General features: G+C 34.1%; 2 protein-coding genes across 2 annotated transcripts; one reads left to right on the forward strand and one right to left on the reverse strand.

The window, feature by feature from the left end:
* The first annotated feature begins 117 nt into the window (after nucleotides 1-117).
* Nucleotides 118-4,434, forward strand: LOC145755561 (muscarinic acetylcholine receptor M2-like). The gene is made up of 2 exons (XM_082571801.1): nucleotides 118-466; nucleotides 1,842-4,434. Exons 1-2 carry the CDS (start codon nucleotides 257-259, stop codon nucleotides 3,369-3,371), a joined length of 1,740 nt encoding a protein of 579 aa, XP_082427927.1. The 5' UTR covers nucleotides 118-256; the 3' UTR covers nucleotides 3,372-4,434.
* Nucleotides 4,435-7,055: 2,621 nt separating this feature from the next.
* Nucleotides 7,056-11,782, reverse strand: LOC145755557 (splicing factor 3A subunit 1-like). The gene is made up of 16 exons (XM_082571796.1): nucleotides 11,659-11,782; nucleotides 11,210-11,408; nucleotides 10,997-11,100; nucleotides 10,803-10,907; nucleotides 10,454-10,606; nucleotides 10,241-10,315; nucleotides 9,970-10,120; nucleotides 9,652-9,848; nucleotides 9,412-9,555; nucleotides 9,116-9,278; nucleotides 8,811-8,929; nucleotides 8,593-8,736; nucleotides 8,124-8,533; nucleotides 7,933-8,035; nucleotides 7,774-7,845; nucleotides 7,056-7,363 (listed from the first exon to the last, which is right to left on the reverse strand). The coding sequence occupies exons 1-16, from the start codon at nucleotides 11,683-11,685 to the stop codon at nucleotides 7,262-7,264; spliced, it is 2,268 nt and encodes a 755-aa protein (XP_082427922.1). The 5' UTR covers nucleotides 11,686-11,782; the 3' UTR covers nucleotides 7,056-7,261.
* Nucleotides 11,783-11,813: the final 31 nt, after the last annotated feature.

The raw sequence follows: 11,813 nt of genomic DNA on the forward strand, positions 1-11,813 counted from the left end.
TAGTTAAAAAAAACTTTTAGTTAAGGCTAACTTAACTAAAAAGATTGATTTGTCTTTAAAAGACTTTTATGAGAATGTGTATTGTATTCTTAGTATTGTTTAAGACCAAAACATAATGTTAACATTTTTGTTTTTTAGCGTTAAGAATTTGGTATATAGTTCATGTTTAATACACGGAAACAATTAGGCCAATGTCGTCAGAGCATGCCTAACCCTTGCTCCGTGACCTATTTCTCCGTGACGTGAGTCAGTAGCCATGGCAGGAGTCACCACCATGGCTGGAAAAAGTTACAACCTTACCTCAACTGCTAACTATTTTGGCACTACCGAAAAAAATATGCTATTGGATTATCGAGCATTTACCGAAGCCTACCACAAAAATTATACAACAGATTTTACAGCGAATTCCTCATCTTTATTTAACGTTACTGCGGATACAAGCGATCAGGATTATTCCTTGGCCAGGGTAAATACACTAAATCCTAATTAGTAAGGTGTATGGCATATGGCAATTATATTGCGAAAATTGTAATATAAAAATATAACTCAATTATTTAAGACAGGTGTTTTTGAAAATACAGAATTCAAGTAATAAAAATAATGGGGCCTACGAATCTTTACTATTTTTTTTAATCATCTTAAAAATTAATAAACACACGAGTATATCTTAAAACACAAATACGCGAAACCGCTTTTGTTGATTAACAAAAACACATGTTGGTAGGTCAATGTGTTTTTAATGTGCTTGTTTATTTAGTTTTGAAATGATTAATGGCTTAAAAGAGTTGGCATGGCATGTTCGTCGACCCCCCTACGGGATCGGGTAGGCCTCGCCGAATGCGCAATACTCTCTCATTAACATGCCATCAGATGACGTCACATGTCTCATTACACGTAAATGGGTTTGAGAATCGAACCCGACTTGAATCATGCTTTGCGTTTTTTTAAATTTTACCTTAACCTTTGTAAATCGAATTAGGTCCAGCTCGACATTTCACTTTGATCATGTTTTGGCTTATAAGACCTTGGCTGTTTCAGCGTGTAGTGAATCTTATTTGGGCATAATGTTATATGGCATTTCGGCCCCTGAAGATTTATTACGGAATTTTCAAAACAAAAAATGCGTAGTAATATTGTTTAAAATGCGTAGTAATATAGGTAGAGACGAATTTAATTCACTTTTAATGAAGCGTACACCGCAATCCAATCGACCAGATCTCTGTTTTGTGTACCTTGAATTATCCGATAGGCTACGTAAACTAATTAATTCACCGCATTGCAAGTGTACTTAGATTCCAAACAGAACAAAGCCTTATGCATTATAAATGTTAGGTAACGAGAAAGTAAATATATAATCGCCTCGGCTCGCCATAAATAACAGATCGAAACGTTTACAATACTTCTGGTTGCAATGTTATACCCAGATGTCAGAACTTAAGTCCCATGGAGAATTGTAAAACAATTATGAACACCATTATGATACAATATATATGAGATTATTGATGTTTTTTTTAAACATGAATTGAAAATACAAACTTTCTCAATATGAAACAAATTTACTTAAATAAAAAAAACTTATGCTTGAGCAATATTTTACTACAATATTATAATATTTTTTGGGAACAAAAATGGTTTGTTTAAGTTAGGTTGCTTTAAAATCAATAGTAATAACAGACTATAGTCTGCTGTTGGCCACGTAAGGTTATCATCCATTTATGTAATAAAAGATTAAACTTTGGCCTTACATTGTATGACGATGTCCTTACGGATTAAAGTCTAAGCACAAATTACACTGACACTCTTTTAGTCAAACTTGTTTAACCCTATATTTTTATTTATAGATCTTAGTCGTATCGTTCATTGCATTTATCTTCATGGCTCTCACGGTGACCGGAAATTACCTCGTGATCGCCTCCTACCGGACGAACCGCAAGCTGAGAACGATCAACAACATGTTTCTTGTCAGCCTCGCAGTTTCCGACTTCGTAATCGGCGCAACGTCAATGGTGATTCAACCTTTCTACTACTTCGTCGGTAAATGGATATTTGGCACCGTGTTCTGCGATATATGGCTGTGTATTGACTATACCCTAAGCATGGCTTCCGTAGCCAACCTGTTACTGATATGCTTTGACCGATATTTTTCGATAACTCGGCCTTTTACCTATCGCAAGAACAGAACTCGAAAACGGACTCGCATTGCAATCGTTATTGCGTGGATTTTGTCTGCACTGTTATGGTGCCCGGCTATAATAGCTTGGCCCATCGTCAAAGGAAGATCACTAACTGATCAGTGCGCTCTGGGGTTTTTAGAAAACGTCGAGATTACTCTGGTGACCGCAATTCTTGCCTTTTTTCTTCCAGTCATGCTTATGATCGTTTTATATTTGCTTATCTACGTTGAGACCAAAAAGTGTTCCCAGTATTTGGAGTATCTAAAAAACTATCGAAAAACGCGTGTCCAGAGCGCTGTTAGCTCGCCTCTCCTTAGCCTGCGCAGGCGCAGTACTGTGGGAAATATTGGCAGCCGGTCGCCAAGGCCAGCCATTAAATCTTTTCCCTTATTTCCTATATCGAGAAGGCGGACCTCAAGCGCGTGTGTACCTGTCAGCGAATCTTCGAGTAAATCGGTAAACAGTGGTCGTGGGAGACTAAGATCAGCATCTACTACTGGTCACAGCATAATGTGCGTTAAAGACTGCCACGCTGTAGACGAGAATTTAACCCAGAACACGTTATCACAACCGAATGGCAAACCCCGCCTATTTCAAAAATTAAAAACAAAACTGCCGACGAAGCACGGTAGGGAGAAATCGATCGATAAGTCGGTCGTCTGTCGAAGCCAAAGCGAGCCGAGTTATATAACGCAAAACAATCAAAACGGTAATGACGTCATAGGTCCTGCAGCCCCGGATGTCCCCAGCAAAGCTGAAAGAAGAAGAAGCAGCGTGCTTGATGCAGTTGAACCTGTTCAGGACAAAAACCTTGGGAAGCAGAAGATCAATAAAATGCCGTCAAGCGACAAAAAGGCGGTCCGAACTCTAAGTGCAATCCTGTTAGCTTTTATTTTAACGTGGCTGCCATACAATGTGTGTGTTGTTATCATGGCAGTTTGCGGCAATTACGACTGCATACCGGCAAATGTGTGGTACCCGGTCTATTACCTTTGTTACTTGAACTCGACGGCAAACCCGTTCTGCTTCGCGCTCTGCAACAAAACCTTTCGCGAAACTTTTAAGAAGCTGCTGCGCTGTAACCGGCAGCAAAAGAACTACGGAATTTCCAGTAAAAACACGACCAAAACCAAGACACGTTTAACGCCAAGACTAGCCAATACTGCCCAGGCGTCATCGTCATCTTCAAGAGGCTGACTAAAGGCATAACATACCTACCTGCTTCGTTCATATGTTAAGGCAGGGATAAGGTTGGAACTGAACAACTTCCAGAGGTATGTAGTGTAAACTACGAGAAAGGTGCTAAGAAATTAAGGGCGCTTCACTGCTACGTTAGTTCAAGAGAGTTACATTCTTCATTTACTTGCCATCTGACAATTTATTGCGTACGACTGACCGAGCGGCGTTAAAAAAAATAAATAAATTTGAAAATGTTATCACTGTGCTGTGTAGATTGATTACCAGTTTCGACTTTAACATTTAAATATGGTATGATTTTAAAGGAAATTCGAAACTTAAAAAAAAGTCAAACTGACAAAACTGACAAGACCTCATGACACTTCAAAAAACAATGTAAATATCAGCCAAACACAAGAACTATATTTAAAAATGTGCAATGAAAGAATTATTGTACAGAACACAGCTAATCCAACAGTCTTGAATTCTGTTTTACCTTTGTTATATTACTTAAAAGTTACTTAAAAATAGCCTGAAAACTGGCCAAGCGGATAATTGAATAAGGCGGAAGATGCTTTGAAGATTTTTTTCACCTTTTAGCACTTTAATGTATTACATAACATAAAAATCTATGCATAAATAACGAATTATGTCGTTGTATAATGCGTTAGTGTGTATAATGACTTAGGTGCGTTAATATAGAGGCATATTAATTCAAATAAAATATTTTTTCTTATTTAATCCACATTTAAAAAAAGCTATATAGAAAAACCCTAGTATTTTATCCGGTACGTTTGTTAAGTTATTTTGTTTTTGTGGGTGGCATAAGTTAAAAATTCTTTACATAAATTTATTACTTTTTAATCAGTGTTTAATTTTCCGTTTTATACTATCTACAATGTTTGTTTTTTATTATCAAACACTCTATAGTACGAATATTTCAATTTTTATATATTTTTTTATTTTTGTTACAAAATTTATTTTATTGTTGTTTTCGTGTTTTCAATGTTGTTCTGACTTATCTTTTTGATTTTCTTAAAACATTATTTTGTCTCAGTCCAATTCATTCAAATAAAAAAATTAAATATTGAATGCATAGTAGGCTATTCAAAATTTAAACATACATAACTAGACATACATATATTAAAGTCCCCTTTAACAGTAAGTACAATAGACAGTTAAACTTAAATTATATAAACACAAGATTTAAAAATGCACCCTTGGCTTAGGCTACACAATCATACAGATATTTTGAAATCAAACTCCGACGGCTTAAACGCCTGACTTAGCCTATAAACAAAAGCATTTGTAGTTGACTGACAGGCACTGTTATATTCACTAACGATTTATTAGAAGATTGTTTGTAAATATTTTAATCATTTTCGTTTCTTATTATATAGGATTAGAAGTTACGGCTGACTTTGTGAGGCGCATAGTGTTTCAAAATAGATGTCAATTAGTCAGAGATGTTCATGTGCAATTTACAGTTCTTTCAGAGTCGTTAAAATGATGAGACATGGACCAGTAAAATGATAATTACCAATATTTGGTTAAAAGTTTGGTTAGAAAACATATATTTATTAGGAAAATTTATGAATTTTAAAAAAACGTGAAAGTAATGGGTAAATATAAAAACCGTAAAGTGCGTAAGATTTAAACAAATAAAATACCAACTTTACTAAGCCAACAACATGATGTTATGTTTTATTTTCGATTTGTTTTTGGAAAATGTACCCAGTACTTGAAGGTGAAAAAACAGTAGGACGAAGAACTGCTGACTAAAATAATCATTCAACCTTTCGTTAAACGCCATATAAATATCACAAAAACATTTTTAACACAATAGTTCTTTAAAAATCAGGTCGTTACGCCTTCATTCTGCGGTTGTATTTTTTTATTAGGTGTTTGAACAAACGAATTAGCGGTCTTGCAGGTAGCCTGACATTTATAAAACCAAATTTAGAACAATGGATAAGATGTCAACCTAATTCCGTGACGTTTTTTTAGCATAGTTCGGCTGAAAATTTGTTTAAAATGGCTTATCTAGTACGGTTCGTTTAACGTAAGGATTTGTTTTGAAACGGCGGATTAAAAAGGTAAAATACTTTGGCGGTTAAGTTTTTTGGCATTTACCCGGATTTGGTGGCATATAGGCAAGCATTTCACACGCCCCCCGAAACATGATACGCGATTTTTAATTGCGATAACACACTAATAACAAATCAAATAGTCAATACTCAGATAGCTTTAGATATGACCACGGGTTAATGGTAACGCCATTTGTTATCAACTCTTGCAAAACATTTATATTACAACTTAGAACATTTATAAAGCTGAAAATAATGTTAACATGAAAATTTGGTTGAGTAAGTAAAAATAAAAAAGTATTTTTAGTACTCACCATTATAAGATATAGGCTGGGGGCTGGGTTTGTTGGTATATTATAGATTACACTAAATTTACGAGTAACTTTACAACAAACTAAAACTGGTTCACTACTGCTCCTATGCGGTGACTTTTACAAAAAAATCGGTTTTATTTTTTCTTATCATTAATAGTTACACATTTTCTAATAGATGTATATATCAGCAAAAAATACAACACTATCAACAACACATACTAATACAAAGTTATTTTTCCATGATAACATTAGCACATTCCAAGGCACAAAACTGAAGCGCTTTTGCGCTTTCAGCAAAGCGCCGGACTTAAGCATGCGCGTTTTTTAAGCTAAAGCAGAGCCTGTGTTAAGGCCTACTTTATAATTCTTACTATTTGAAACCTTATAATTTAAGTTAAAACACATCTTTACAGTAAAATGTAATGTATATTTAACTTAAAACATATACAATTTATTTAAGCTTTACATTAAAAACAAAAATTAACATTTAATATACATAAAACTTTATAATAGCTAAAGACCACATCTAGAAGAACTAGCTTACCAAAATGCTTTTATAACTGTATCTTACTTCACATAGATAAAACCATGGATTAATAAAAAAAGCGAGCGTTATACATTACGCATATGCACAAAACATTAAATTTATGCATATGTCGTTATTATTACACAATATCACTTAACCTCACATATACACCTACCTACACTAAAATTGCAATGCCAACTTCTGACTAACACTTCATAAAACCACGCCTTACACGCAAAAGAACTAACTTAAACACTACTAAATAACTAACTTAAAATAATATTTCTACTTTACTATACAAAGTGGAGTGGTTGGCCTCCCATTGTAGCACTGGGAGGCCTCCCATTTAAACCTAACCGATAGCAGATTAGGAAACTTCATTCCAGAGTGTTGGAAAATAATAATTCCGTTTGTGGTCCTTTAAAATATTATGAAGCGATTAAAAATGTGGGATCTTTTGTATTTGCAATCAAAACAGTCAAATGATAGCGGCCAACTACAGTCGAAAAAATTTTACCCCCTTACCAGAGATTGTAGCATAAAAGGAAGTTGTACATGTCTTGCTAATGCAAGACAATTGTTTTAACCAATAATACTATTCTCGTGTGGCCGTAGTACAGCAAGTTTTGACATTTTCTACAAGGAATTTGGCATTTACCTTTTTGCAACATTAGCATTAAATCTAAATACTTTGCGACTTTAAACTGAACTAGTTACTATACTCACATGTTATATACGTTATCATTTTTTGTATTTTACAGTTAAAAATTTACAATTTTGGCAGCTTGGCAAATTAAAATATGTCGTTGTAAATATTAGGTTTTTTATCAAAGCATGATCAAAATATTACAAACTTTTCCTTTAACATATTTTTAACAAAAAATAATTGTATTATTGATACGATTTTTTATCGCTTCTAAAATATATGTACACATACTCATTTTATTTTTATTTGATCCTTCAATTTTTGTCCCAAAAAGATTTTTATTTTTTCCTTCCACCTCTTTCCTTTACTTGCAGTGTAACCAGTGAACCACTTGCCATATTGTAGAAAGCAAGTGAGTTTGAATCCTTGATAAATAGACCCTGTAACACATAATACACACTTAGTAAAGTTGTTGTTCCAACAAGAACACTTGCTACACAACATTAGGTCATGGGTTTAATTCACACTGCTCTTAAGCTATAGCACCCTAGAGTAAGGCGCTATAAACTGTATGAACTGCTGCTGAGCCAATATGTAAACAGCAATTTAATTTTCCAGCAATTATATTCTATAATATCCCAAACTGCCACGGGTAACTCAAGACTGGGTTGGAGTAACTAATGTTACTCTATGTTTAAGTTGAGCAGTCCACCTTCCTACATCGGGGATAAAGATATATATAAAAAACTTTTTTAAGCCAACATTTAAAAAGCACTTTTTAAACTTTAATAAATTTTGGTGTATATAAATGGGATTTAGATAATGGATGGTGTTTCAGATCCAAACTTACGTCCAGTTGTAGTTTTTGTTTCCCAGCTGGCATTCCTGTTGCTTCATGAACTTTTGCTTTGATTACAGACACCTGAAAACAAGAAATTCAGATATTTTACAAACTTAAATTTATTTTTAACAAAATTTTACTTAAAAAAACTTAAATTATTTGAGTTACCTCGTCAGTGAGTGGGAGTGAGAAGGTGAGTGTTTGACCTTGCAAGTTCCACTCTGATTTTTCTGGAGCACTCGGACATTGAACTCTGAAAGACACCATTCCACTGCAAAAAAAAATTATATGAAATATAAACAACTAAGTTTAAGAATAAAGTTAAAATTTAAAATAAAAACACTTATTTTAGAATTTACCTGCTTCGTTGCAAGAATATATTAGCTGGCACCAAATCAGCTTCGGTTCTTGCCTTCTTCGCTTGAGGGGGTCCCCCCTCCATACTCATCTGGGTCATCTGCATCTGCTGCATGGGTTGGATGATCTGGGGCTGCATCATGGCCGGGTGGTGGGCCATCATCATTTGGGGGCGGGGCACTGCGATGATTTGTCGCTGCGGGGGTCGAACAACTTGCACGGGTTGCTGCACCACCAACACGGGGTTTGGTTGCTGGATTACAGGGCGAACCATAATAGGGGTCACTGGGGTAAGCATAGTCGGGGCTTGGGGGGTCAATATCACCTGGGCTGTGGTGATAGGGGCAGGAACTGGTGTGGGTTGAGATGTTTGGGGTGCTGAAGGAGGGGGGGCTGGCTCTGAATCGGTAACCTGTAAAAATATTTTTAAATTAAAATCGTCTTAATTTATTTTTTATATGTCAAGCTTACTTTGGGTCCTATTTTTTCCAGTGATTCGTCCACCAGAGTGCCATGAGTTTTCTGAATATGAAGTAATTGTTCCTCAATAGATACGTTAGATTTTGCTTGCTGCTTAGTTTGCGTAGCACTGCTTGAAAAGCCATCCCAGGCAACCTAAAACAAAATAAATTTTTATTTACAATAATAAAAAGAAATATTATGAAAACTTTATTGATTTATAATTTTACTTTTTCCGGAACTGGGATTTCTTCCTCCCCGACTTTTTGTCCGATTCCTGTTTCCTCCACTCCAAAGATGTCAGTTCTTCTTTCTGCAAGTCGATGCAGGGATGCCTCGATGGCACTTCCTGAAGATTAAAAATTTTCAAAAATTAAAAAAAGAAAAATAGTAGGAGTAACAAATACAAAATACAACTGTTACAGGTTACCCAGAAGAGGGGTATTTATTAACACAATCTGGAATGTTACAGATGTAGCCTCCAAAACCCAGATTTAGAAAAAAATAATAAAATAATTTAAAAAAATTTTCAAACCTTCAGCAAATACTTCTTCCTCCTGCTGCTTCTCGGCGACCTGTTTTCTGTTCAACTCCTTCCAGTTGGGGTCTAACAACCCGTACCTCATGTGCTCGTTGATCTTGGAAGCAGGGATACGCTCACCCGTGATGGGGGACACTGTGTAGCTGTCGTTGGGGCCCTGGAAATTTCCCAAAAAAGATTTATTTAAAAATTAACAAAACGAAAATCACAGAAAACGAAATTTCAAAAAAATGTTTTAAATATATAATCTTAAAAAATATATTTAAAACAAATATAAAATTGTTAATTACAAGTTTTTCCTCAATTTGATCTTGCTTGGACTTGGGGTTGTAGTTTCTCTTAATAATCATATTCTCCACTGGGGTAATTTTCGGGGGTGCAGGTGGTTTAAGAGTGGGTTTTTGGGGCTCTTCGTAAACTTCTTCATCTGAGCTCTAAATGTGAAGAAAAATTAAATATATTTTTTTAAAGTTCAAATATAAATTTGGTTTTTGAATTTTTTTAAATAAAAAATTAGCCCAATTTTTTACCTCTTCCATGTCCATGTCTACAAGTTGAGGAGCAGTGACTCCTCTTTGCTCCAGCTGCTCCTCTCTTCGACCTCCCACTTCTTCCTCCTCTTCACTTTCATCATCCTTATTCACATCTTCACCAAACTTCTCCAACCTCTCTTGCTGCAACAATCTTGATCCTAACTCTTCCACTGACACTGGTTTGGGGAAATTACCTAATGGGGAATTTTTCCGTAATTCAAAAAAAATTAAACATATAAAAGGTTAACACCCTTTTTTAAATTTTGAAGCACCAACCCATGTACCCTAAAATCGAGCCAGAAAGTAAATTTTTACCCCGTTCATCAACGTGGAAGTCCACAGTTTCCACCACAACAAAATCATGCCAATCAATCTGAGCATACATCGCTCTTTCTTTCTCGATGGCTTGTTTTTCTCTCTGTTTCAGTCTGTCCTCGTGTTTTCTCCATGCCACTCTATACTTAACCTGTAAAAAAAATAATTTAATCTAAAAAAATATATTTAAAGCTATATTAAATTAAAAAAGTAGTATTACAATTTTATCTAAATTTATATATTTAAAATTAAATAACTAGGAGCTTTTTACGTCATCTAGAATTATTTTTGGATTTTCTATTTCTTTTTCCAGTTTGGTCAGAGTACTCTTCGGGCAAATCAGAATCTAAAAAATTACCGGGCAACATATTAAAATTTTCAAAAGAATTAGTGTTAAAATGTAAGCTTAAATTTGTTATTACAATAATTTTCAAATTTTGCTTTGTTTTTTCAAAGTTTAATTAAATGCTAAAGTTTTACTGACTTTTTGATATTGTTCCACAAGTTTAGTGAAATATTGGAACATGTTGTGTTGTGGTCTCAAAAAGTCAAACTGATAATTTTTCGCTTCACGCTGCATCAGTTGCGTCAAGAAAGTTCGTCCGTTTTTGGCAACAAATTGAGCTGCAAGCTTTACCTACAACAAAATAACAAATTTTTATATTAAATAGGAATAATTTTATTTTTAAAAAAAAATTATTTATATGCTATTTTATATTTTTGAATAAAAAAAAAAAATTTTTTTTTTTGAAGTAGCTTAAAAATTTTTTTTATAATTTTTGTTATAAAACAACACTCATTATGGGATACCCATTATTACTTCCACTACTTACCACATCAATCTCGTAAGCATCAATGGAAGGAGGATCTAGAGTAAACTCTGATGGAGGCGGAGGATCTTTCGGAATAAATTGTTCCTGAACGGCTGCTACTGAAGGCTATAAAATTTTTTTAATACTTTTTTTTAATACTCTGTTTTGTACTATTTACTTTTTTAATAGAGATTTTTATTATTTTTAATTTTTACCTTGACTGTAGGTGCAGCAACAGGCTTAGGCAGAAGTGGCTCTTTAGCTTTGCCTTCAATAAATTCTTTTACTTTAAGTCTATAGTAAGCATGGTAGGGATCATCTAAATTTATTTAAGAAAAGTAAAGTTAGTTAAAATTCAATGCCTTGCTGTTCCATAATAAAAACTGTGCAAAATTTATTTAATTTATTGAAGAATTTATCTTACTTACTGTTATTAAGAAAATTAAACTTTGAATTGTTGATTTCATTTTGCCTGATGCGAGACTCGAACTCTGGACCGTTTCGACCGACAAAGCTGGCAGTTTTGTCCACAATGTTTCGCACTTCAGGTGGTGGGTAAATTATTCCGATAATTGGTTTTGAAGATAAGCTTTCTTCTTCTTCCGGAGCAGGGGCATCCCCAGAAACCTAAAAAATTAAAACAATTTACTCAATATAAATTTTTAGGCAATTAATAAATTTTGATGAAGTACTATGCATAAGCATATATATACTATATACACTCAACTTTTTTAATTATTAACGTAACTACTATATACACTCAACTTTTTTAATTATTAACGTAATTATAAAAATATTCAAAGCGTTTTATTTTTAGCTGTTTAGCTTGTTTAGAGATCAAAAATTAAAATTTCGGTCGAATACATAAATAACTTACTCTTATATCATCTGTTTGTGTCACCATTATTGCTTCTAAATGAACTACAAAACTTACAAACTAAACAAAAAACGTTTTAACTTTTCTAAATTGAAAAACGTGCAACTTGCACATTCGAAACAAATACGAACTGGTGAGGTGAAGTCGTAACAGAG

This window comes from Corella eumyota, chromosome 6 (genome assembly GCF_963082875.1).
Source record: "Corella eumyota chromosome 6, kaCorEumy4.1, whole genome shotgun sequence".
In the NCBI taxonomy this organism is placed as follows: domain Eukaryota; kingdom Metazoa; phylum Chordata; class Ascidiacea; order Phlebobranchia; family Corellidae; genus Corella; species Corella eumyota.

Coding starts and splice junctions, on each gene's coding strand:
- LOC145755561 (XM_082571801.1), top strand. CDS start 257: ATGGCAGGAGTCACCACCATGGCTGGAAAAAGTTACAACCTTACCTCA. Junction 467..1,841: donor AGGATTATTCCTTGGCCAGG/GTAAATACACTA, acceptor TTTTATTTATAG/ATCTTAGTCGTATCGTTCAT.
- LOC145755557 (XM_082571796.1), bottom strand. CDS start 11,685: ATGGTGACACAAACAGATGATATAAGA. Junction 11,101..11,209: donor GTTTAATTTTCTTAATAACA/GTAAGTAAGATA, acceptor AAATAAATTTAG/ATGATCCCTACCATGCTTAC. Junction 10,121..10,240: donor CAAAAATAATTCTAGATGAC/GTAAAAAGCTCC, acceptor TTTTTTTTACAG/GTTAAGTATAGAGTGGCATG.